Genomic DNA, 27,818 nt, shown 5'->3' with positions numbered 1-27,818 from the left:
TCCCAGAACAAAAAGGGAGGTGTTAAAGTACAAAAAAAAATTGATTGATAAGGTAGAAGGAAAGAAACCACCTCTTATTTAAAATGTAAAAGTATAATACAAAAACAACAGCAACAAAAGCATAATAGTAATAAAAACGTTAGTGACTTTAAAGATGAAATAGCAGAAGTATTAATTTGTACTTGAAGTTATCTCTAACGACACAAAATAAATAAAAGCTGTCAGAGGAGAGGATGTGGTCAGGGCTCTCGGGTGAAGGAGGGTCATTGCTCTCTCTCTCTCTCTCTGTCCCTCTCTCTCTCCATCTCCCTCTCCCTCTCTCCATCTCTTTCTCTCCCTCTCTCTGTCACCTCTCACTCCTCACGGAGCTGCAAGCGGTAGCGGCTGTAGCGGATCTGGAAGAAGAGCCTCTCCAGAGGCGTGCGGCTCATCCCGGGAAGCGTGTAGTCGTCACTCTGGCCCATTCGCCGGAAGCCTAGTGACTCGTACAGCTTGTGGGCAGCCATCTTGACAGCCGTCGTACCGAGGACAACAGCCGCATAGTTGTTGCGCACCGCAAACTCCAGAACGCGACGGCCCAGGGCTTTTGCGATGCCTTTGCCGCGGTAGTGAGAATCCACCGACATGCGCCGCAGCTCAACCGTGTTGTCATCCTCGCAGCCCTGCGCTGCCACAATGCCCACAACACGTCCGTCAAGCACTGCCACCCAGAAACAGGAACCTGACAGAAACAAGAGATGAGATGTTTGATGACATTAGTATCAATATTATTTCATCATTTGGGATGTTAAACTAGACCGATCTAATCTCTTATAGTGACATGTAATAATGTTCAGTTAGCTTAGCATAATGAATTGAAACCACTAATATGACTCGGTTCATGGGTAACAAAATCAAACTCGATAATAATCACAATTAAGAGTAAGAATAGGAGTAGAAATCTAAGTATTTGGTTAAATTGAAACTTCTTCTGTCTTCTTATTATCTTGTGAACTTTAATGGTAGGTGGCAAAGGTTAGCTGTTTCCAGTTTTTGTGCTAAGCTAACATATTTCCCGAATTTTCCTCAATGTCATTCTAAATTGGCTGCTGCTATTTTGACAAGCCAGTTATTTTAGGGTTAACTGATCTATACTTACTATTTAATTACTGTATTATTAAGTAGCTGTTCCACTGTACACTTTGTAATTTAATTATATACTTTCTGTGTTTCTATTAGCAGCATTTTGTAGCATGTCAAACAGTAAGCTCAAACAAGATGAGACCAGTGACTGACTGGTGCCGAATGGCATTAGCCAGTCAGATGCTCCCCATTTAAAGTGCAGGTGTGATGGAACAGGCTCATTGATCTTTTCCTGAACAAGAATACATTTATATATTTTTCTTCAAGTTTTCATGATTGTGTGACATAAATTTGAATCTTATTTTGTCAAATGAAAAGGACAGGGTCAAAAGATCGGCATTTTACAACAGCTTGTATCCCAGGGTTAATACACCAGACAATCGGGAGAAATTAAACACTCACACATATTTGGACATACAAACAAGGTTAGAACAGTACAAATAAAAATGTCAACAGACAATGCTCTTCCACCAGAGTACAGATCAACCCATTTATTATCAAGTAGTAGTTTTCTTTTGTTGGCCGTGTCATTAGACTTGAACTTCATTAGCTGCGAGACAATTGGTCAAGTACTGTACATCAAGATAATACATTTAAATGAATTGCATTTAGGTGCATAGCCTTAGCTAAAATCACTTTACTTATCATAATCTTTCAAGGCAAATTGTCCTTTCATTGTTCTGTTTCTGTTACACAACTGTATGTTGGCAGTAGTTGTACCACAGTGCCATCTGTTTTGTTATAGATGAAGGAGATGTGACTATTCTTTGATGGGCAGAGGCTGAGCTGCATGTAGAGTTTTAAATCCAAATTCTTTCTCTCATTCCCCTTTGCCTTGACACATAACTTGTTATCCTCTTTATTTCTGCTGAGTCTCTCTCTCATAAACACATACATTTTAAAAACAAACAGTGCCACCATGTTTCTGTTGGATTCCCAGCATGTTAAGCATTTTATTTTTGTGCCCCTGGAGACCTGAATTAAGCTCCTGTTACAGAATCAGCAACTCTCATAATGTAAGATGCAGCAACAGGGAAACCCGACAGACTTACTGCCTTCTCAGTGTTTCACTAATCTGTTTGGGGGCAGGAATTCATGTAGTAGCTCCTTGAAATTGTAAATGCACTACCTGTGCAAAACCCTGCACAGAGGAAATGAAAAAACATCCCTTCATGAAAGAGGGTTCATATTATAAGCTCCTTGGAGTGTGCCCTCTTATTTGCAAGTCTTCAAACGGCCAATCACAGTTCTCCCTCTCTCGTCGATGGATACCACCACTGATTTAGCATTTAGCTCCTGACAAAGCCAAAAAGGTCCAACGGTGGAGCACACACCACCCTGATGAGGGATAAGTATGATCACTGGCTGCCCAACAACCCACTGTTGGGGTGATGTGTCCCAGGCACGTCTCGGTCACTCTCTGAAGCATGGTTTATATAAATGCTCGAGAAAGTACTGTACATGATGACTGCCCGGGACTTTAGAAGCTCCAGAATTTGTCACAGCACTTTTTTCTGAGTGTGTTGCTCACAAATTTAATTTATGTGGGGGGAGGGCTATCTTTATAGCAGGTCTAGATCGCAGAGGCGATTAATGTTTTGGAAAGAGATAAAGAGTTTTTTATGGCATAATTAAAAAAGCATAGGGAAGAAGTCACATGTAAGCTGTATCAAACATTGAGACTAAGAGACTTCCCACATCTCTTTTACTAGTCTATTGTATCTGATGCGTGTGATGTGAAAACAAAACTCTTCTTTGTATGCCACCTAGCAGTTTCAGAGCATATTGACGCAGATTGCATGCTGACCATAAGGTATGCCTCGCACATAAACAAGGCTTGTCTTATGGTTGTTTGATTGATGTTTTGAGAGATTGTCTGTGCAAATCACAGCATCCACTATATCTATGGAATGATGTTTCAATATAGATAGAGGTCAAATCTGCAGTGTCAAGTCATGTGGTGCTCTGCTGGCCTTATTACACTACTGTGTGTGTGTGTGTGTGTTAAAGCTGGGGGGGGCACTCTTCCACAAAGCCCTCCTGACCATCTGTCTGAACTGTGCCTGTACCAGGAATGAGGGCAGCACAGGAAAGAATGCATGCCAACCACCCGCTGCCTATCTGCTCATCAGACTGTGCATTACTTAACACCATGTCTCAAAAAGCTTACTCAACAATGACCCACACTAAAGTACAGTATGTTATCTCCCTCTGATCTGCTTTTCTTGTCAAAGCGTCCTAATGTAATTTCACATCTGCTGCATCTGACAGTGATACTACTGAACTGTAGTGAGCTGTCGTTATTACTACTGAGAGCTGTGCTACTGAGGGAGATAAGCACTTAAGAGACACTGAAGCCTCTTTTACACTAAAATTAGCAGGAATACCCAGGGTTTGTTTTTTTCAACCTGCTAAAAAAGGGGTGTTGTGCTGGAAATTACCCAGGAATTTGCTATACTGCCAAAAGTGAAGAAGAAATTTGAGTTTTTACCCAAGTCTTGAGTTCCCACTCATGCCACTTGGAGCCAAATCCCATATAAACCTGCATGGATGCCAACTCGCAGATGCACAATCCCACTGGCTTAAACCAGTGGGAATGAGTATGAGAAAAAGAGAAAGAATGAAAATGAAAGAGGGGAGCTTTAAGGAGGATTACATTGGTTTGAGATGATTGCTGCGAGTATGTTAGCATGCTGATGAAGAACCAGCTTCTCAGAACTCCTTCACTCAGTTTTCTTTCAAAAAAATCATTACTTGAGAAACAATAACTTTAGGATAGTTGAATCATTGTGTTAGATTTTAGTTTTAGAGTATTTTTACTGGGCGGGGTCTTTTTGTTTCGCTATATTTGCCACAAGTTCTTACATTTAAGGGACTGAAATCGGAACTTTGTTTAATTTAAAAAATATTCCATATATCATATATTTTGGTGATGGCTCCAGCTGTCTGTCATTTGTTGATTAATTATTGCATCACAAAGTCAAAAGTTAAAGCTGCAAAATTAAAAAGACTAGTTGAAGAGTGTGTTGAGATACAAGTGACAACGATCTCCATCTTTACCTATTGCTGCTAAAGATTTTGGGATGTCGGTATCTTTGCATCCAGCCAATTTTCTGCCTTATTTCATATCTTTCTACTGCCTCAATCTGCTACTTTAGATATCACTTAATAAACAAGAGGCAGCTCAGTCCTTCACATCACATCAGCTATTCCTGAGCTGTTCTCCAGCCCAGCTGCTCAGTGCCGAAGAAAAAAAGCTTCCGACACCAGTACTACAGTCATTGCATTATCCATCTTTCGATGAGTACAAGTAAAGTCAGTTACGTCTTTTGAATCAGCTAAGTAAGAAAAAGAGAGTGAAGCAGGACAAAGACAAAGTCATTCATCTGTTTTCTGTGAAAGAAAGCGTGAGCAGAGGAGGAGGGAGGCGAGGCATCTGCGCTAACAGTATAAGGATGAGTCTGAAAGGGTCCATTATTGCTGCTAGGGGCATACAAATGTGAAGGGGGGGAGGGAGGACAGAGAATCTACCATTATTTCAGAGGGGGAGGGGTCCTGAAGAGCTCATGATGAGAAATAATGTAAATTAAGGCGAGAACCAGAAGAAAGAGCTATGTATTGTGGAAATAACATAAGTGATTCTAAGTTTTATGACTGTTTCCTTAATTTAATTTGTGTAACTTCTTTAAAGGGATATGCCTTTGTTAAATATGTCCGTGAAGCCTCTCACTCATTCAGCTCATAGTCGTCTTCAGTAGTTAGCTATAGGTGACTGGACTTGCTTGTGTTAAGCTTGAAGATGTTTCATCCAAGAGGCTTATTCAGTCCTGAAGATGAGAGAGTCCGGTCCCCTACAGCGAAGTACTGAAGTAGTGTTAAATACTTGCCGATGGTGTGACGTGAACCCTGTATGAAAAAACCTGCACGCATTCTTCAACACTTGCAAATGGACTCCTGCGTACTTGCTGTAGCGTCTAACACGATTACTCTCTTTTCTTCCAGATGAAACCTAGCGGGCTAATTCACTTGATAAGCGTTCAGTCTAGACACCGCCCTGCAGTTCACTTCTGTAGGTGTTAGTTTGTCCTGATGAAAGCACACAAGTAGCTCTACTCTATTATCTGTGTTCTCCTCTTAGTTGTTTTGTGTATTAATAGCCACATGGTGAAAGTATGTGTTATTTTTGGTCCTGCTCAGACCTGGTATTAACATCTGTCCTCCGTGATCCTGTCATATGAGCGTAACTTTTCAATACTAACACATGTTTGTGAGATTCAAATCATTGTCACATGAGTTCACACATTGCTCATTTAGTCTCTCAGCTCCACACGACTCTCTCTGTCTTTCTTAGTATAGCGGTGTTAAATTGTGTGTCACCCGGGATACTCTACTAAGATTAGAGAATGACTGAAAACACAAAATTCATAGAAGAAGTGAATTCAACTGCTTTAAAAACTTGGTCGTCCAGCAGTTTGACAGGATAAAAGCTTCTTGCCCCCGCCCACCCCCCTGCTCTGCTGCTGTATAACACTCCCTCAGTCAGGTCTGGTAGTATTGCATGACTGGTTACGTTAAAGTTATGTTTTAATGAGTGTGAATGTGAAATGATTAAATTAGGGAGAGAAATCATGTGGCAATCAGTTTTAATATTGTAGCAGTTGCTACAATGAAATCATCATATGTGCGCTCATTAGTGTAAAAAAATAAATAGATATTATATACATTACTATATGTCCTGAAACAGATTGCATTAATGCAGCTCAGGAAATTACCTCCGAATGTGGTTTTTGTGATTGGATGTCAAGAAACATTTGGGACAGATTGGGAGTGTTCAGAAACCTGACCTTCTGGTCTGAACAGGGTCTTAATCAATTACTAATTTCATTGCTTACCTATGATTTGTTGATTATTGATTTTATCTATAAATGTTGCTATTTTACTTATATTTTTCAGCTTCTTAAATGTGAACATTTTCTGAACTTTAAATTTATTTTGGTTTGTGGACAAAACCAAGCATGTCTCTGATATTCTATAGACCAAACCACTCATCATTTAATTTAGAAAGTAAAAAAAAAAAACAATCATAAATTGCAGCCTTAAATCACATAGACAGGCAGCTGATGCCAGTTGCGGTGAACTGAGAAAGTGGTCTAATCAGTCATATACTGTACATACAGCTATATCACACCCTCTCTTCAGATCAGAGTGCATGCTGGGAGTATGATCGAGCTAGCCTGTCACATGAAAAACCCACACATCAGCAGATTCGTCCTCTATCACGGGTAAATGAGAGCGAACGCAGGTGATGTGCTTTACAGCAATGCAGTTACAGAAAAATGAATAATTCATGTTTACTTGGATAGACTGACGATGCCTCTGCCATTAACATAGTCTTAAAGGTGAACTCGGTATGCAAGGTGGACTGATGCACTGACCTGTGTGTTATAATGTATACACTTTACAGAGACTCACGCATCACATTTCCATTAGCTAAGAGGAGCTCATTATCTGGCCCTTTACTCTCGGTTTTACTGCTTCCCTGCCCATCTACACATGTTGTTTGTATGCAAACACGCAGCTACTACAGCACTTGTCCACATTTTACACACATTCTACCCTTTACTGTGAGCATGCCATTGCTCACATATAGCAACAGCCTGAGCCTCTGGCTACATCCATGCAGCTAAGTCCAGTTTCAGAAGAAATCTGTTCCATCACATGACCATTCAGGTACGCTGGTCATACACATGCCGGTCTAAACAGGGAGCTGATTTTCTCTGCACTAATGAGGCTGATGATGAAGTGAAACTGAGACTATTACATAGATTTAAAGGTCAAAAGGTCGCCGTTTTTGCCTGCAGTGTTTTAAACTTTTCTGTTGTTGCCTTTTAAATACTGTAGTGTGGACTGTAGTCTTTTTAATTCAAAAAGGTGCTAGTGGGAATGTAGAGGTAGACCGATTCATCAGTTGGGCCAATTAATCAGGCCAATATTTTACTTCTTTTATTTGTTTTTTTAAATCAGCATGGACTGATTGTTACAAAAAAAAAAACGACTGTCAGTTATCGTCAATTGGCTGCCTGATTTCTAAAAATCGGCATCAGCCACAGAAAAACCCATGTTGGTCGACCTCTAGGCTCAAAGGCTATTAGGGAGGGACAGGCTCAACTGTATGTTGTAAATGAAATCACCTCAGATCTATACACCACACAACTAATCACCCACCTATCAATAATAGGCTTGAAAATCAGTTATCTGTCACCATCAAGCCCCGTGATCACTCACCAGAGAGTCACGGTAGTGTGGAAAATGCACTGTGTCGCAGTTAGTGCAGCTGCTGTTCACTCGTCATCAGCTTTTCTTTTTTTTCCCCCCCAATGTCTTTGTTCAGTATTGATTTTTGAATGTTGAAACAGAGGCTGAGGCTTGTGAGATCTCAATACATTATTAATGATCGACTCTTATGTCCTTAAAACACTGCACGTGTTCACAATCTCGGAGAGGAAATGGACTTGTGAAGTGTACTGTCGAGGAACAGCAGTCAGACCAACATGTAAACAACTACATGGCTAACGGAGTGACAGCTGAAGAACCTCTTCGTTGTCCTGCTTTCCTCTGTGTTTCTATGTACTTTTAGGCTCATTCATGGTACTTTAAATGTCCAGTGTGTAAGAATGACTGATATCTAATGGTGAGACTGTAGACTGTAACAAATGGAACTACGGTGGCCTTCATATACCAGAACTTTGTTCTTCTTCCAGAAACGTACACTCTGCAGCAGGAGTCTCAAACTCAAATGTCCTGGGGGCCACTGAGCATCTAGTCTGGTCATGAAGTCTGGTCAAGTGAAAAAAAAAAGTGTTCAGTGGTGATGGGTGATATGAGTTTTAAATCATGATATAGCAGAAACAATTTTTGTGATATTTCACAGAATTTCAAAATAAAAGCATTTGGGCGTCTATGAAACAACGCAAAAATTATTTTTAAAAATAACTCAGTTTAACTGGTTGTTATTGATGTTGAGTAGTGGGCCACGAGTTTGAGACCTCTGCTCTACCGTGTATAGGCCGCTGTAGAAACATGGCGGCGTAAGCCAATGACTGTAAAGCATGACCCTTGACAAAAGTATTTATAAAAGACTTATTTTAAGGCTATGAAATCCAAATGATTTTACAGTGATTATACACTCACACACCACAGTTAAACAAACAAGGTTTCTGCCAAGGATTCTAAATGTCACACACTGGACACTGACGGCTTCAGTTATACACAATAAAACTGGGACAGCGCTACTAATAAATGTTTTTCATTCAGTAAACAATGAAAAAGAGTTAAAGATTTCAACATGATGTCTGATGGATGTTACGGTGAAGTTACGGTGATAAAAGCAGCAAATTGCCACACGTCAGAAGCTGAAAACAAGTATAGAGCTTTTTTCATTCATCATTATGCATCGTCATGAGCGACTTGTCTTGCTGTTTCGTTAACGTATTCAAGTTTACTGTGAATTGCACTGTTTGTAAATGTGTACTATGATCTGCCAGTTACTCCTTTGCTCTGTGTTTTTGCATGTGTTTCCTTAGCTGGGCGGAAGCAGCACTTCCACTGTGTCAGGATGATGGATAACCCAGTTGGCCGCTGCACTGATGAGACAGAAAGAGGAGGAGGAGGGGGACAGGTAGGGTAGAAAAAAATGCCCTTGTTCGACAAGAAGCTGGGATGAAGGGAGGGAAGGATAGATAGAGGAACGGCTTGTTAATCTTGGGTCCTTCAGCTGACAGCTCTGAAATCTACCTAAATGAACCCTTTGTCTGTGTGCTCATCAGCATACGCTCTATTTCTCTGTCTCACAAACAGAACATTTACTGTATCTTATGTCATTGAGGAACACACCATCACATGCTCTGTAGTGCCCCCATTCTCTACGTAGCCCCCCCCCCCCCCCTTGCACGTTTTTCCCACTTCTGTCCCAGTCTCTCTCTCCCTCTTTCTGTCGATCAGAGCTAAAATAAGCCCAGTACCACTGGAGGGAAGCTGCTCCTCTCAAGCTCAAACTCATCCCACACATAATACAGAGCTACACTGAGACTGACCGGCCGGTATTATCATGTCTCCTGCCTGGATGAGACCCTGCAATGGTAATGACGCTGCTCTGAACCACCAGTATGACTGAGTGGGTATCAGATTTAGCCTAGGAGGGTTTCACTCCGTGTCTAGTGTCGGCCTCATTATATTACCTTCACTTTTTCACTGCCTCACAGTGACCTAAAGTGATTGAGCAAATTCAAAGGAAGTGATATGGTTTAAATATACTGCTTAAACCTGAAGGGAAACATTTTCTTACCTATGTGTTTAATCAGCTTTCATTTCCAGTGATTTTTATAAGCAAATACAAGCTCTGTCTTAGTTAGAAGACAGTCAGGCGCTCTGAGAAATGAGACAGTCTAGCCCCACCCACCACAGTCAGCTGATTGGGTGACAGAAAAAACGGTGTTTCTTTCTCTTCTCGTATTAAGCTTGAGGCAAATGGCCGCAAACCAAGCACGAAGAAACTAGCTGCTGGATGTCCTCAATTGTTGTCTACTGTGTTGTTGGTGTCTCTTGTGTCACTTTCAGTATCGCCGTGTGTTGGGCTACGTATCTCCCTGACGTGGCCATTGGGCCCAGCACACACCCCGCCTACCAAGTAAAGGTACTATTGTGTCAATACACAAGTCTGATCCAGGGCTTTTCCGTTCCAAACCGCACCGTACTTTAAGAAACTCAACTGCACTATGATAGAAACACAGCATAAGTCACCAATTCCCCCTTCGTTTTTCCCGCCCCTCAAAGCCTGACTGCTGGTTTTTACCCCTAATTAGACAAAACATTGTAAAAATCTGATATTTTTAAAACTATCTGGTGAAGGCAAACCGTCAGCCTCATTCAAAGAAGCCAACGAGGACACAGCTACAGTGTATGGTGACATATTGATTACCAGGTTGATTCATTATTGGTCGTTTATGTCAGCAAATGCTGAATGGCTTCATATGATGACTGAATTTGGGTTGAGATGTTAAATTTAGTTCTTTGATTGATTTGAAAATGTACTGTGTGTATTAGACTTGTCTTAGTTTTTTCGCTCGTCCACAGACATTTATACTCCCATCCATTGTTTCCCTGAATTTGCTTTACAACCCCTCCACCTTCACACATACACACACACACACACATTTTATTGTGGAGTGAAGAAAAAGGTGACAGCTGGCCTTAAGTGGCAGCAGAGTAAGTGATCTCATCACACACACACACACACACACACACATAGGAGATAAGAGTATTGATCGGTGTATTTGCGGCGTGTGTGTGTGTGTGGCTCCAGTTGGTCAGTTAGTTCTTTTGTCCCAAGCAGACTGTGGTCAGTATTCACTTATTTGAGTTTGTTCAATTCATGTTTTTTAAGCGTATGTGGACTCTTTCTTTTTCTTTACTGAATTGATTGTCTTTCATCTGATGCCGTATTTTGCCGCGTTAATATTTTTCATTATTTCTTACATTTCCTGCTGTTTATAATGAATGAGTCCTACTTATTATTGTTTTCTGCTGCTCCTGTAGTGGGACCAATCAAAAATGTGTCATATCATCATACACACATGCCTTTATTAGACATACCTGTCACTATTATGGCTGCTGTCATGTTTAACTGACTTGGTTGGACAATGGTTAATTATTGCACATGTTTAGTCGTTAAAGCCCAATAACACACACTCACTGGTCTAACTTGGGCATCCATGTTGGATCCACTTGCTTGAAGCGCAGCAAGTTCTCAGTGCTGAGCGCCATTGTCTCACGTAATCATGCACGTGCTACGCGCAACTACGCTCACGCATAACACATTACACACACCGTCACAACAGACGTGCCTCTAAGTCCGGAATTTGTGTTGGAACCCAGGTGCCCCCACCCCCACCCCCACCCCTTGGGTCCATTCATTCAGCTTGGAGGTAATCGTTAGCATTGTCCAAGAGCGGTGGGGCCTGACCCGCCCTAAACCATCACAGCCATGCAGCAATAATAGGAATGCTAAATTGCAGTTGTGTATGCAGTGGATTATCAGACCAGAGGGCACAGTGTCAGAGAGAATGACACAATGGGGGGCAATTGACTGGTTTAACTAACCCCTGCTTTCTATACTGGCCATGTGGTTTGGGTTAAAAGAGGATGTCCTGTAAGTTAGGACAAAGGGAATGTATAACAAATGTGATGTGTGTTATCATCAAAAACATCCAAATGAAATTGAAACTCTTGAGTAAAAATACGCTTTGTTCAATTAGAGGTTTTAGTGGAGGAAATGAGCCTTGCCAATTCTGTGTTTGCTGCAGAAAGTGCATCAGCAGTTTTCCTCCACAAGATCAATTGCTCTGAGATGCACCCCCACCTCCAGTCCTGTGGCCAGAGAGGAAGCAGGAGGGGGAAGGAATGTAGAAGGAGATGCGTGGAGGAGGAGTGGTGAGAAAAAAGGATGGAAGAGAGGGAATGCAGAAACATCATGTGCATGTGTGATGAGTTGCCTGAAGACTCCTTCTGCGTTAGAGCTTTAAGTGTGTCAGTCACACTCCCTTACATCTCCTGATCCAAAGGCTTTGTGTTTTATCGTTTCTGCTGCAGCAAAGTCACAGCCCTTAACTTTTCTACTTATCGATTGATACCTTTTGAAGGGAAAGTGCGCTAGTACGGACAGAAAAATATGTCTGGTGGGGGGTGGGTGTACGCATTTTAGGTCTTATCCACATGGAAACAGAACCTTCTCTAAACCATCTATTTCTTTTTTTGCTCTTTAAAAGTTTTAAAGAGCGAAACCCCATAAAACGGCTTTAAAAGCTCTAGTTTATATGACAGACCTGTACCAGCAGGAGGCGTGTGTGTACAATAAAAAAAAAAAAAAAAAATCCCTTTAACTATCACTTTAAATTAACGCTGGTGGTGGAGCATTGCCAAATGATCAAACCCAACAAAATACATTGATTACTGACCCTACTGTGGTGAGATGTGTCTCCCACGTCTTACCTGTGGGTTTCATGTAATACGCCTCTATGTCAGCCATGTCCGTGTGCAGAGCACAGTCCAGATAACTCTGGATAACTTTCCTGCTGTAGAAGTAGCGTGCACCCATGAGAATGAGGGGCGCACAGCACGTCAGCGTGACGGATTTGGTGACGAAAAAGCACATTACTATGGAGAAATGGAAGAAAAATAAACGAAACCTGTCAGAAGAGAGAATCACATGTTTGATTTTGGCGGAATTTGACCATAGAAGAAACAGAGCAGGCACAATATACTTTCAAAGCATCATTAAGTGAAACAGTTGCATCAAAACACAATATGAACACTTTAAGGGGAAATCGGGATTAGTTTCACACATGGCGGTAAAAGTGACATTTCTAAGGCACATTAGCATAGCTGCAGTCAAATCACACACCTTGACACTGTGTGTATGTGTGTATGAGGGTGCTTCAAAAGGTTCTTGGCCTCACTCCTCCAAATAGAGGGACATGACTCCCATCCCAAAAATTCAAATGTGATTATTGGTGGACAAAAGTTAAACGAGACTCTTATCTGACTAGCACATAAAACAAACCCTGAAAGGAAACTCCAAAGATTCAAAAATGAAATACCAGATAAATAGATAATTGTTTTACTCTTGAGGGAGGTGGAAAAGTTGGCATGTTGAGAAATCAAGTGACTAACACGTCAATTTGGCTGCTGTATTTCTGCAAATTCATACCAAGTATATTCATAGGAAGAGTAAATAGTTGTAAAGTGACATAACATTCATTGGAACTTGATTTTTGGCTCTTAACAGCCGTAGACAAAAAAAATAAAACACATAACTGAGCCTTTTCTTTCCCCAAATGTTTGAAGAGTCAGTTTCACATTTGAGTGAAATCATGGCAGAAGAATCTGTGGGTGTTTTCTGGATGCGGCGGAGAACTTTGGGAAGCACCCTCTTGTACATTCCATGAGTTGAATTCATCAAAGCAGCAATATTAGAGTAATTAGCGGGATGTGACGCTGGGGGTCGCCCACTACTAAACATGCAGGCTGCTGGGTGCTGCGGAGCATGTTGCCGAGTGTGTGACAGGCACAAACCTAGAAGTTACTTTACACCACAGCACCCCAGCATGGTGTGAAGCATCAGTGCTGGAATATAGAGGGGAAAGGACTCTGTTTTACACAGTTAATGGGGGACATTACAGGCAGAGGCAGCACTAACATATTTATAACATACTACAGTGGCCTGTTTTTCTGTTTGTTTGTTTTTCATTAGGGTATTAGTGGGATCTGGGGTCTCTTCAGTTGGTCAGGTTGAGTTCAGCAGTGTTATGTTAATAACATATATATATATAACCATATATTAAATATCCAGTTTCTTTTTGAGCATAATCCAAGATGACAATGCCAAGATTCATCAGGCTCACACATGGATTGGTCACTTCAGGATCAACACCTTAATGCCATTGAGAATCTTTGGGATGAGCTGGAGAAGACTTTGACGAAATGTGTTCAACTCCTTTGTAAATACAAGATATTGGCAACACATTTATGCAACGGGACTGATATAAATGTGAGATAGCATAATGTTATGGGAACAGTGAATGATGCCATACTCAAAGCTAAAGGTGGTGCAATAAAAAAAATATTCTAGTGTGTGATGAAAATGCTGTAATTTGAAGTCAAATCGGTTGAGTGCATATGTGGCGCATTGGCTGCTGAGCAGAAGCGGGGGAGGTGGAGGAGGTGTGTGCACGGCGCGTGTGCGCGCCGCGGGGTAATAAGGGGTGTGCTTCGGGAGACGTGCGCGCACCCTGCGGACCAATCCTCACATCCATTGATTCAGTCATGCACGGCACCGGCATGTCGTCACAGCAGCAGCCAGCAGGCTCGCCGGTTCCACACATGCACCATACACCTGTGCCTGGTGGTCATGCCTTTTGTTCGGACGCACAGCACAGCGTGGGGTCGGCCAACACTTTCCACCTGAAGTGTGCGCCGTCGGCAGGGGCCAGATCGTGCAGAGAAACGTTACACTGTGCGGCATTTTTAGACCACATTCCCAGATAACGGCACATTAGTTTGCGCATCAGAGGCTTCACTGTGACCGGGAGCCTCCAGATAATGGATTGAATTCCAAATGAATGTTTTGTTTTTAAGTGGAACGTTGGTGAATAAATAAAAATCTTCCTAATGCAAAGTAAAGGAGGCACTTACCTGTGAGAAACGCGTACAAAAACTGGGTCTTGGGCTGCTGCTTCAGTCCCCTGAACGCCGTGTTGGGTATCCTCTCCATAATACCCTCGTAAAAGATGCGGCGCACCTCCTCCTGATCCCCGCACTCGAACTCTCGGATAAAAACCGCATCTTTCCTCAGCACATCCCTGGCCTCAGCTGCGGGACTGAGAGCCGCGCCGGACGCGGCGGAGCTCCACATCATCGACTCTTTTTTGGTCCCGGGTATAGCATCGTGTTCGTCCGCAACGATTTTAGTCTCGCAAACCATTTTGGGAGACGACAAATGCATGCAACTGGCCGTAAAAAAACAACTACAGTTCAGCGGGGCAAACTGTGAGAATGGATGATGTTGATGATGGTGGTGTGAGGTTTTCTTAAAAAACAGAGAGACGATGAAGGGGGATAAGACGAAAGAGGGATGTTCTGCTGCAACCCTGAGCGTTTCTGTCGACCAAGATCTGCCGGCGTGATTCAGGCGGTATTTATAAGCAGGCGGGGCGGGTAGACAGGGGTTCGGGGGTTCGGGGTTTGTCCTCCCGCTGCCCAGATTGGTGGACGTGATACGTCGTTAGCTGGTGAGGGAGGAGGGAGAGACAGTGTGTGAGTGTGTGTGTTTGCGCATGTTTGTGTGTGTGTGTGTTTCTGATCAGGTTTATCTTCATGCTTGTCTTAGAACGAGGAAGACCCTCGCTTTGTTGAGACTCTGTGGTTGTGAGAAGCGGCACTAAAGGCGCAAAGGTAAATCAGAGGCTGTTGCGTCAAAATGCAGCAGCTTCTGGACAAAAGCAGCTTTAGGTTTGGGTGGGTTTTTTATTGTCTGTTTCATGAACGCATCACATATGATGCTGCTGCTGCTGCTGCTGCTGCTGTTGCGCACATAGGAAAGGCCACTGGTAACACATGGATGTAAGGGGTGATTATTATGAGGCGTTTTTATTGACACGTGAAAGCGTTGAGTGCAGTCGGTGTGGTGAGTGTGTGCAGCAGCAGCAGCAGCAGCAGAGGAGCCTCCTCCTCTCTGACTGACAGCTCTGCTGCACTGCAGTGATTCCTCCAGCGGCTTCTCTCCGCTCCGTCTCCCTGCTCCTCCTGTCAAACGTCCTCCTGACCAACATGGAGCTCACACCTCGCCTTTACTGCGCACCTCAAACCTCCCATCACCCTGTTTTGTATACGTACAATTTTAGCTGCCGGTCACTGGCAGCGACTATCACAACGGCTGTATGGTGATGATGATGATGATGATGAAAAAGATGATGGCGTTGATGAAGATGCTCGCTCTGCTCCTTTGTTGTCCCGCGACACTCCCCTTTAATTAACCGTTACTCTTATAACACGAAGTGACGCTTTCGTCGTCGACGGTGCAGCCAGTTATTGGTATGCTTTTATTTTGAAATCATCAATATAATAAAAAATAATTAGAAAAAGGTTTATTATTATTTATTATAGTATTATTATTATTAGTAGTGGTAGTATTGACAATAATTATATAAACAGGATGTTTTTTCTTACTGCAATAAAAATAATAAAAAGGTATTTTATTATTGCGCACCAAGGGCACATACAAGAATAATATGCCATGAAGTTTTCTTTGATAGAGGCAAGTGCAAGTCAGCAGTTTGTACTATGTTGTGAAGGGTATCTTTGATACCTTTTTCTTGCCAATTTGCTCCTGGTGTTTTGCTGCAGAACAAACCCTACAAATAAACAAACAAACACAATAGGTCAGATTAAAGCAAGAAAAAAACAATATTGAGTTTATCTATGAATAACGCGTGTGTGTGTGTGAGGAAACCCCGCAGATTCACAGTCGCAGCTCATGGAGAAGCAGAACTAGTTTGAACTGGATCATCGGTGGCAAACCTGCTATTGATAAGTCTGCATCCACCCCCACTGCACAAATACTTTAAGGTGTCCCCCTCTTCTTCCTTCCACACACGGGGGAGGATGATCTGTAGGCAGTGATCACGTGATCCTGCTGGTTTTCACATATTCACACACATCTACTCTGCAAAGAAACCGCGCTTTAAATAGTGGAAGATGGGTTTTCTAATGTGAATAGTGTCTGCAACAAATGTGACTTCATGCAGACACCGGGTGTGTGTGGAGGATGTTACACGCATGCGCACTGTGTACCCTTTGATCAAACTCCTGACAGTGGTGCGTTCAAGCGCCGTCGGTAATATCGCAACAATGAAACGGCAAACAGCAAAGCATCACTTTAAAAAAAAAAAAAACCCGATGAGTCATTATCTTACATATATCTGTGATGTCAGCAAAAGCAAATTTCTTTGCATAATCACATTGTATTAATTCATTTCTTTATTTAGAATACTTATATATTCATATAAATATACGTGCAAATTAAAGATTGAATCATGAAACAAAAGGACACAATTTAAAGGACCAGTGTGTAAAATTGTTTCTATTTGTCAATTTGGCAGAAATAAAATATGAAATAATTATACTGTTTTGTTTTTCTCTTTTAGTGTACAATCACCTGAAAGAATGAAATATTATTTGAATTACCTCAGAGTGAGCCCTTTATATCAACATCAGAAGTGGTTCTTCCCTATGCAGGCCTCCATTTTGGACCACTCAGTTTGGCTGTGACTGTGAGGGTGAATGGTTGTTTTTACCCTGCCTTTCGTCCTATGTCAGCTGAGATTGGCACAGCCACCCCGTAACCCTCATGTGGAGGATAAAGCAGTAGAAGAAGGATGGATGGATGTTTGTTTTTAATGGACAAACTAAACACCTTTTGAGTTTTGATGCTCACTGAAGGCTTCATAGGTTCTCCAGGATGGTGCTTTGGTCCCAGAAGCGGTTGTCATTCACAGGCTCACCACAGGGGTGTGTTTTGTCTCCCCCATTGTATTTTTTTTTTTTTTTACAAATAACTGTATGGGCAAATACAATGGTTGGCATCTTCTGAAGTTCACAGATGATACAGTGTTAATCGGCCTGCTCTGGGTTGGAGAGGTTGATCCCTTCCTGAATGACTTTGTAGAGCGGTGTGACGACCGCTTTCTGAAGTTAAATGGCCAAATAACTAAAGATATGGCCCTTGACCTCAGAAAATCCTCCTTCTCAACCTCACCAACTATTATGTAAGGCTCACTTGTTGAGACAGTGGCGTGCTATTAATACCCTGGGAACGGTGATTGACAAAAATTGGAATCATGACTTCAACACGCCTGCAAAGACTTTACTTTCTGCACTGACTGAATACTGGTTTTACTTTATAAATCTTTGATTGAGCCCATTTTAACGTAATGTATCATTTCTTGGTATGGGGAACCTCACAGTACAGAACATAAATTGCCTGTCTGCAAGATCCGTGACACACGGCAGCTTTGTTTGACTGTTTTTTATGACAGCCTGGTTTTGCGCAAAGTGCAGTCGTTCTTGGCCAGTCCTGATCACCCACTCTTGGAAGAAGTTGTCCCCAGTGCAATAAATGCACTTAATTCGCACTGAGTCTTGATTTGAACAGTCAGTGCATTTACATGCATGTTAAAAGTCCGATTTTAGTCGGACTAAGATCATGATTTGGTTTTCTTACTGTCGTGTAAACACATTAAGACTAAAATCGAGCTAGTCTGGATATACCTGGATAATGCGATTCATAGCGCTTAGTCAGTCACTTGGTGTTCTTGTATACAAGGTGAAATTTACTATTGTTGTTTATATTAGTATTTGGGGCAACAGTAGGTCAGTGGTAGAGCGAGTTGTCTTTCAACTGTGGGTTTGATTCCCCACTCCGCTAGTCTACATGCTGACGTGTCCTTCGGCAAGACATACATAGCCATAGATGCGCTGTATGAATGTGTGAGTGAATGGGCGTGAACGGGTGAATGGCGAAACTGTAATGTAAAGCAGCTTGGAGTGGTCATCAAGACTAGGAAAGCACTTTATATAAATACAGACCATTTACTTTTGAAAGACACAATTTCCTCTTATTTCTACACCGTCTTTATCTCCCTTAGTGTATTCTTTTATTCTAATATTTATTTTAATACACGCATCTTGTACTTGTATATAGTTTTTTCAAACATTTGATTTGATATGAACATAAGAAATGTGGCCACAAACACAGCAGGACACACACACACACACACACACTTTTTCACACCTTTACAGTTTGAAACAGGTCACAGTGTCTTCTTTTTGTTTTATGTCAGTATACTGTATACTGAGTGTAACCGATTCCTTTGAAACTATCCACATGCTGTTCCAAGAGGCCTGACTGTGACCTGTGACATTCTGTGTTTTCCTGCAGCTGAGTTAACTCCCTCCTCCTCTCACACTACTGCTGCTCATCCTGCCTGTCTTACTTCACTGCCGCGACCTCTGACTCCTTTAAGTTGGCGGGCAGCACAGCGGGACTCTGCTCGGCCCGTTTCCCACACAGATGCAGGACAAACCTGGTGGATTGTCTCCTCACTTCTTAGTGTGGCAGCTTTGTATCTGCATGTAGTTTTCATCTAACTATTTAGAGTTCTGACACACTCACAAAGGAAAGAAAGAGATATACCCAGAGGCTTGTCTCCCTCTTGTGGTCACAGGTGTATCAGTTATTCCTGACAGGGAGCAGGACCAAATCCCTTTCTCTTCATTGTTATGGATGATATCGACCTTCACATGCATCATGAATATGTATTATTGTTGAGGGCCTGAGCCTCACTCGAGAAATATGGACAAACCAAATGACAAAATGAGCACACTTGTGGTAGAAATGTAACAAATCCACCCTCTAACTTATTCTTTGTCTGTCTGTGTAGCTCAAAAATTACAATATGGGGGTGTAAATGATGGTTTGGTGATGTGGATTAAGGACATGACATAAGTGACATGAGTGAGCAGCCTTGGTAGAACGAAAGCATTTTGTATTGATTTAGCGTAAATGGTGTCATGTACAGAACGTTGCCTCGTATTGCCTTTAATATTATTTCCACCTCATCCTCTGTTACTCACTTCCCAGTTGAGATTAAAGCAGAGTAGATCAAAACAAACATACTGTACTTACATAACGGACGACTGAAATATCAAATCTCAATAACATAGAGTTGGTCATTAAATGCCAGACTCACTAGTGCTGGGCTTTGAATGTTTTTGATTCATTTATTCTGCGCCTCCTACATTGTTCAAGGTGAGATACTGAAGGTCAATGAGCTGTTAAACATCACCTCATTTCATTATTTCATTTGAAAGGCTGTTTGAAAAGCCACGGCGTACTAAAGAGAAAAAAAGTGTTTGTATCAGACTGAGGGCTATGTTTGTCATATTGCTTCATAACATCTCTATAGAGGAGAAAATTAGCGTTTGTGTCAATTTGAAAAAGTTTATAGTTTATACTTTAACTTTTTTCTGAATAGCTGTGTCAGAGCTGGAGCTGCAAGTATAAGGCAATGATTTGTGTAAATGTCTCAGAAAACCTGAATGTGATCACATGTGCAAGACCTTTTTAGGACGTTTTCTGGCATAAACACTGATGTTGTCAAGGCCAGTCATCCACATGGAGACCAAAACCTGGTGCTAGTGAGGCAAAACCTAATTTCTGAGGAACTGTTGATGTTTAGGAACAAGATTTTAAGGTTAGCTGGTTATAGTCCAGGTTAGAGATAGCACTTTATTTAGGCTGTCCAAATGACTGGGAGCCAATGCAGTGTCTGAAAAATGTCAGGAAAGATTTAGCATTTTCATCTTCCTCTGTCACTTTCCAGTCATTCTCTGTTTCGCTTCTGCTATGCATTGGTCGTGCATTTTCTAAGATAGTCGCTCTATGTCTAATTCATGAAAGCCCTGCAAAAATATACATATGTATATTTAATGCATTATCATGCATATGATTAATTCATGTTGCCCTGCAAACATGGCAAATTCTCCAGCCTCCCCGCTGTGACTGCTTCTGGCTTCTCTCTAACGGACAGAGACACGCCACCACACACTGTTTTTCAATAAACATTTTTTTAGATTTGGCATATTTGAACCCCTGAGATCACTAGAAAAAAAATACACAAAACATCAGAGTAGTCTTGGTCATTGGTTTTGTTACAGTCACTTAAAGCTCAGAAATTCCCCAAAACTAAGAAACTGGTTAGATGACGTGGTTAAGAAAAAAAAAAGACAGCGTGAATTTTTGCATGAATTAACATAATAATCATGTTTGCAGGCTAAAGGGTGTCCTTTTGATTTTCTTTAAACCTTGTGGTGACTTCACGTCATGTGAATGGTTTTATTGTTGTTTTTATTGTTTACATGTTCAATGTATATATTCATTAAGGATGAGCATGTGTTAGCAGCTTTATTTGTAATGTTACAAATCTGGTAGAACAGACTTACTCAGAGACATTAGAAGTCTACCGTGTACATTTTTAAATACTGTAACTTTGTTATTTTACCTGTTTGTTCTTCTGGGTGTGGTATCTAAAGGCGAGGTGAGAAAACATTTGTGGCAAGGTCACATCAAGTAAGATGAAGGGATGGAAAGGAGAAGAAAATATTGAGCAGTTTTGCTTGCTCTCCACTGCTGGTGAATTTCAAACAGCTGGAACCTTTCAAACAGCTTCTGCAGGAGCAGATGAAAGACACGTCTGGAGGCCTTTGAAATGGGAGAACAAGGCAGTGAAAGAGAGAAAGAAAGTGAAGGATTTTTTTTTCTCCAAAGTGATTCAGCTAATGCTTGTATTCCCTCCTTGCTTAAGTCAAACTTCTTCTGACTTTTCTCCAGATTAGCTACAAGCTGCCTCTGCTGGAGAAATGGGGTTTCCTGTGCTGTGGTGCAGTGTGACGAGGTTTTTCTCTGAAGGCACTGTCCGTACAAACAGGTGCCTAGACTGAAATTATTGCCAGGTCACTGCAGGTCCATCAGTGGCCAGTGTAGCTCCTTGGTTTCCTCTCTCCTTATTTACAGTGTTTCAGCCCACCTGCTGTATCAGGTCATGGGGGAGATGGGAAGTGTGGAGAGTGCTGCATCACTGCGACACAACTGACACTCTTTACTTGTGGCTCCTCCTGCTGGTGTAGATGAGTGTTTCTTGCAGGGTATTTCTTTTTCTTTTCCTTGCTCTAATCCCTGTTGTAAATAAATAAAGAGGAGTGTACTATCTGTGTGTGTGTGTGTGTGTGTGTGTGCAGGAGAGGATGAGGTCAGCTAAAACAGCAGGACCTGACGACATCACATTCTATGACTGGTAACACACACACACACACATACAGGTTTGCCTAGCTATCCTGCATAGGACACTGTATTGACTCCTATTCAATTGAACAGCCTAACCCTTACCTCACCCCTAACCTTAACCATAACCCGTTGATGCCTAACCTTCACCTAGCCACAGTTTAAATCTCAGCCCTACACTTAACCAGTCCCTCAGAGATGAGTCTGCCTCATAAGGGCCCGGTTTTGGTCTCCATGATGAATACTGGTTTTGACAAGGTCCTAAAGAAGTAACTAATACATGTGCAAACACACACATAAATGCATGTTTGGACCCTCATAGGCATAATGCATTCCTTAGTCCCTTACCCTAACCTTAAACATTACAACTAAATACCTAACCCTAAAACCAGTTCTTAACCCCCAAAAAGCCCTTTAAAGATGTTTGTTTGTTTGTTTTTTGGTCCTCACAAAGATACAAATAAAAGAACACACACACACACACACACACTGCACTGTCAGGCTTGTTGCTCTGCAGCAGCTCCTCTGATAGATGAGTACAGACAAGTGTTGTTGCCTCCTGTGTGAAATGAAATGTAAAAACATCATCTCTTACAGGAGAGGATTCCTGCCACCTCAGCTCAACACGTCATCTGTTTTCACTCACATATATTTTCATAGATTTTAAACTGTAACACTTGACAACAGCTACTGCACATGTCAGTCTCACTGATTTCAATCTAGAGTTGCAACTATACAGTAGACACATGTGTCAGTTTGCCTGTTTGCCAATGAAAGAAAAGTGAAAAATGGATTTTCACGATTTACAAGGGCTCCAGGTAACTTAAAGACTTAATATGTAACATTTCTGCATCACAATATCTAAAAAACAATGACTCTAATATTATATTTTCCATATAAATTTGTATTTCTGCATGACATCTTCTGATTTACCATCTCTGCTATAACCTCTGAGGCAAGTCTGCAATATTTGTACATCATCAAACTCTCGTCTTTTGTTATTGTTTTTGATAAAGAGACCACTCTTGGAAGAAATTGCATACTGTGCTTTTAAAGCAACAGGAGCAGTAGATCTTTGTTTGTTTCAAGGTTTTTAGTTAAAGGGTGACAAATATATTCTTAAGGTATATAGCAGGTGTAGGCAGGCATAGATGTAATTATGGTGAGCTTTTTATTTGTTGCGTTGAAAGTGAGTGTCTAGGTCTCAGGCTAATTCATGGAAACGGTGTGCTTGACGAAGTTTACTACTTAGAAAGGAGACAATCAGATCCAGATCCCTCTTTGTTTTTATTGATTAAGGTTCAACATGTAGACAGTAGATGGGTGTTTCTGTGACATCATGTCAAAGGTATTTATGAAAAAGCAACAACAAGACACTTATTGTATCTATCTCTATGTCCCCTGCTGCAGCTAATGGCATTCGTCACTACTCGTTCCACCTTAGACAAAGTCTGTACACAGAAGTATATGTGCATATACTGTACATAAACTATACATACAATCTACAGGTTAACAAAAAGTGCTGTGAATTCATGCTACAGTGCTGTGCTAAATCAGAAACTACAAAAAGAAAATCAGAAAATATCATTTCACATTTCTTCCTGCTGACATTTCTTTACAAATAATTATTTTTAACAAATAGATACTTAAAGTTAACGCCCAAACCCACCCCCCGTTTTTGTTTTGTTATTTTGCAGATGAAGCTATGCTGCTAATCCAACAGTTTGAATCTGCGAAATTAGAGTCATTTTATGTTAAGCAGATAAATTCCATGTGATGCTACAGTTGTGTATATATATATATATTTATATATAATTGCTGTAAACGTTCATCTTATACGACACATTCAATGAGAACATTTACCAATGTATTCTACTATAGTATATCTACATTATACAGTGAAATACTAAAAAGTACAAAAAAGTTTTTGTTTCCGAGAAGACAAATGAGAGGTGAACCAAATCCTATGACCATGATAAAATAACTCACTTCTAACAGGTGTGTGTTTCACGATGTAAAATGTCAGTGGTGTCAAAACAAAATCCACCCAGAATAAGGCAAAAACACTAGCATGCCTTCAGATGCATGACATGAAACCAAAGCTTCACTCAATGACAGTTGACGTGACGACAAAGAAAATAAAGTGCCTCTTGTGTGGGTGACTTCAGACGAGAGTGGCTGTACATGAGGAGAGTGGGACGGCCAGTGTGTGGTGACGGGTGGACGCGTCCTCAGGTGATGACCTCAGCGCAGTGAGTTGGTGGGCATACAGTCGCACAGGGCCCGCCTCTCTGCTCTCAGCACCAGCGTCTCTGTCTGCGAGAGAAACATTTAAAATGTCACCGCAAGATTTTAGCACGACTTTATCCGACGTCTCTCTACTACACTTTAAAATGAAGCAGAATATAACTATGTTAACAATCAGCTTAAAGGTCCGGTATGTAAGAAATAGCGACATCTAATGGTGAGACAACCAGTTGTGATGTCACCTATTAAGAATCTCATTTTGAAGCCTCCACAATGGCGATTTGGCCGATGCCATGTTGACATTTTCAGTTTAACCAGGTTCCTGGTGTTCACTCATGTGCTGTAACATCAATTTCATTTACATGAGGACATCATTTTAAAAAGTGACGGTTGACAAGTGCTGCTGAAGAAGAGGTGAAACAAGTAAACGAGACCACTAAACCATCGGCAAAATGTTTACCGTCATAAATCAAGTAGGAATTAGAAGCTTATAGACATAGACTCCCATTCAATGTGAGTTCTATTTATTATAGTTTTTTATTCAATATATATACTTCCGCATTGGCGTCCTTGAGAGAATCAGAGGACCACGTCCATTTTTTATATATGATCTATGGTCAGGGAAGCACAAAATGGCAGCCTCTGTGAAGCAAGGCCCTTGGCATAAAAGTCTTCTTAAAGGCTATGAAATCCTATTTATATAGAAAAAAAACATAGTTTCATTTTAAAGTGATTATTATAGTCTCATTCAAACATACGTACAGACAGCATCATCCAATGAACCCTAATAAATGTTACACTCCGGACCATTAAGTTAATTGCTTCATTCATCACAGGCTAATTCAATTCCTTACACAGAGTGCATATAAAAATAAGAAGAACACAAATGATTGAGATGGAACACATTTTAGTGAATACAATGCCCAATGCAGTTGGTAGTATAAATAGTAAGAAGACATGAGAGATACTCTGGTATCTTGCCAAGACAAATCACTGTGAACAGTTTAATCTTGTTCTGAAAACAGCCATTTCATTTGTGATACAAAAGCAGAAAAAGGTTTACAGAGTCTAAATTAGGTTTGTTGTCCATCGTTTCCTGCAGTTAATACTGTTACACTCAACAGAGAAACAATAAAGCCTTGATAAAAAAGCAAAGCTTGTAATGAAGACAGGGCTTTTGTTTAGAGAATTCCAATACAGAAAGGAGCTGTTGTTGTTATTATTACCAATTTCGAACAGAAAATCCCAAAAATTAAACTTTATTTGCTCATTTAATGTAAAGAGTACTAAGAATCTAAATTTGCATAGTGTGTAACTCGGCCATCCTAAACCATCCAGCAGAGGAGAAATCCCCCACTTACCCTGGCATCAAGATTGAACGCAGTCTTCTTTAGATCCTGCAGCGCCCTCTGCATGAATTCAAATGCATGACAGTCCACGCACGGTCGACCTGGGAAATAATAAAAAAAAATCAAACACAGCAGAAATATACAAGTATGCTCCCTCCCAGCACATGAGGTCGTACACGATACTGTATTTTAAGTAGTATCATAAAAAACAAGATGACAGACTTGTGTTTCTGTCAAATAATGTCAGAAATTAAGCTGCATTGATAAACGGCTACTGGATGTAACTTTATTATATTTTAGATAAAGAACGGAAAGTCAGAGTGCTCAGAACGCAGTCTTTATTACATCCCACTCTGTTACGCTGTTAATAATGTAGCAATTATTGTTTTTTTAATTATTTATTAATTCTAATTATTAATTAAAATTGTGCATACGGTTAAGAAAACCATGATTTTGTGGAGCATGTGGGGGCGCGGTGGCAGGGGATTCAAATTTAAGTGAATTTTTGGAAAATACTGAAATAAATATACAATTAAGTACAGGATTGCTACTGTAACGACTATAACTTATGAGGAGGGGTGCCCCTCTTTCCACTTGAGCCCCTGCTCCTTGAAATGTCTGCACATGCCACTGAAGCTTACCTTCCATTCCCCACATTAGAAACAACAGGCAGTGGAGGCAGGTGTTACACAACCTCACAGCTCAGTCAGTGCACCTGACAACAATGAACAAAGCAGAGAGAAACACAGCTTTCTCTCTCTAATATAAAAATGCACCTACTTTCAGCGGGAATAACAGTCCCAGTCTCCTGATCCGCATCAGCTGCACCCAGACACAGCAGCTGCACGGTCAGTATCAGCATCAGCACCGCTGCCTGCACACAATAACCGCTGGATGCCATGATGGTGATGATGATGATGCTCCGATCTCTTTTACCTGTGATAACATAGAACGTGAGATCGGCAGGTGTTTGGTTTAAAGGAATATAACAGCGCAACAAAATCATCAACCCTAAGCAGGCTTGATTTAATAAAACAAACAAAACCAGTCATTTTCAGCGGCGAAGATTAACATTAATACAAACAGTTTGCGTAAATTGCGTAGTGTTCATTTGACAAATTGTGTGTAGACCTACCGCGAATGAATCGATGAGGTTTCAACAATCAGGGCAGGACGCTCACCAACGATCGTTTAATGTAGGTTACTGGAGTGCGCATGCGCATTTGTCACCGTTCATTTTGCTGCAGACTTCCGGTGAACATTAAAAATAAAGCCATGATAAACGTGCAAATAATTAAGAAACATAATAAATTATCGTGTTATGTATTGATTTATTTAGTTATGTTACTATATTGCACATACTACAATTAATTATGAATTTAGAATTAATCCTTATTACTCAATAATTGGTTTAGCTTGTCAATACTACTGTATTAACACTGTGGTACAACAATAAACCCCACCTCCAATAAGTTTCTAACTTTGGGTTGAAACTGTGTTATGTGGTACTGCAGTAACACTTGCAGCAGTGACTCTTTTACTTACCCATAGATATTAGTGTATTTATTGCTACTTACAACAAGATCATGTTATGATGTGTGAAAAGCAAGAGATTGAGACCCTGATTGTCACATCAGACAGTATTCTTTCGTTATTGGTGTACAGTAATACTAATAACACATTTTAACACTTGTCATAAGAGCTTACAAAGTGATTTGCACGTTTAAAACCAAATCAGGCAAAATCCAAAGAACACATGTTCCCCTTGTGAACCGACTGATCACTCTTCCAAAGCAACTGCAGCAAATTGAACCTGGGGTTACTCATCTTTTTTCAAGACATGAATAATCAAAAGAAAATAATATGCACATTTCTGCAAGTTAATAACCATGCATGGGTGCATGTGGTAGGTTAAATACACTTACTTGATAACTTCATTAATAGTTGGATGTCTTCCATTGAACAAATTACTGATGGTCAGACTCCAACCTGAGAAGGTATAGAATTTGTCCACTTTTGTGAATTGAAATTTTTCACAAAATATCAATTAGTCTGAATGATTACAGTTTTCTTAAATGTTTCATTGTGTATTTGTAATGTGTATTTTATAGAAGAGATGTGAACCTCATGTGGAGGATAAAGAGGTAGAAGATGGATGGATGGACTTATAATATAAAGGTTTGTTATTAGTGCTGCTTGAATGGATATACACTATAGTACAGTAGAAATGTTTGTATGTTCTACCCATGGGTTTTCTCTGGGTTATCTGGTTTCCTCCCACAGTCTAAAAGCATGCACATTTGTGGATTAGGTAAATTGGACACTCTAAATTGACTGTGGTTGTGATTGTGAGAGTTAATGGATGTTTGTCTCTGTGATGGACTGGCGACCTGTTCAGTGTATGATCCCATGTTTTGCCCTATGTCAGCTGGGATTGGCATAAGAGCCCCCCTGCAACTCTCATGTGGAGAAGAAAGCGGTAGAAGATGGATGGGTTACAAGATTCCCTGCAAGTTTAAGACAATGCATTCAAGGAATAAAAAAATACAATGAATACATATTTATTTTGGAAAACATCTGATCACAATATCAAGCCAACTGTAGCAGGTTAAAGCCAAAATAGGCAAAAGAAAAAGATTAGAAAATAA

The 27,818-nt window shown here is 40.8% G+C and overlaps 2 protein-coding genes across 2 annotated transcripts; both read right to left on the bottom strand.

Moving 5' to 3' along the window:
• Positions 1–122: 122 nt before the first annotated feature.
• nat8l (N-acetyltransferase 8-like) lies at positions 123–14,848 on the bottom strand. The gene is made up of 3 exons (XM_058624319.1): positions 14,371–14,848; positions 12,169–12,333; positions 123–721 (listed from the first exon to the last, which is right to left on the bottom strand). Exons 1-3 carry the CDS (start codon positions 14,678–14,680, stop codon positions 354–356), a joined length of 843 nt encoding a protein of 280 aa, XP_058480302.1. The 5' UTR covers positions 14,681–14,848; the 3' UTR covers positions 123–353.
• A 7,994-nt stretch (positions 14,849–22,842) lies between these two features.
• Positions 22,843–26,411, bottom strand: nicol1 (NELL2 interacting cell ontogeny regulator 1). Its single transcript, XM_058624887.1, has 4 exons — positions 26,306–26,411; positions 25,951–26,106; positions 25,183–25,271; positions 22,843–23,890 (listed from the first exon to the last, which is right to left on the bottom strand). Exons 2-4 carry the CDS (start codon positions 26,069–26,071, stop codon positions 23,819–23,821), a joined length of 282 nt encoding a protein of 93 aa, XP_058480870.1. The 5' UTR covers positions 26,072–26,106; positions 26,306–26,411; the 3' UTR covers positions 22,843–23,818.
• Positions 26,412–27,818: the final 1,407 nt, after the last annotated feature.

This window comes from Solea solea, chromosome 3 (assembly GCF_958295425.1).
Source record: "Solea solea chromosome 3, fSolSol10.1, whole genome shotgun sequence".
Classification (NCBI taxonomy): domain Eukaryota; kingdom Metazoa; phylum Chordata; class Actinopteri; order Pleuronectiformes; family Soleidae; genus Solea; species Solea solea.
This window is presented reverse-complemented; position numbering and strand designations above follow the sequence as displayed.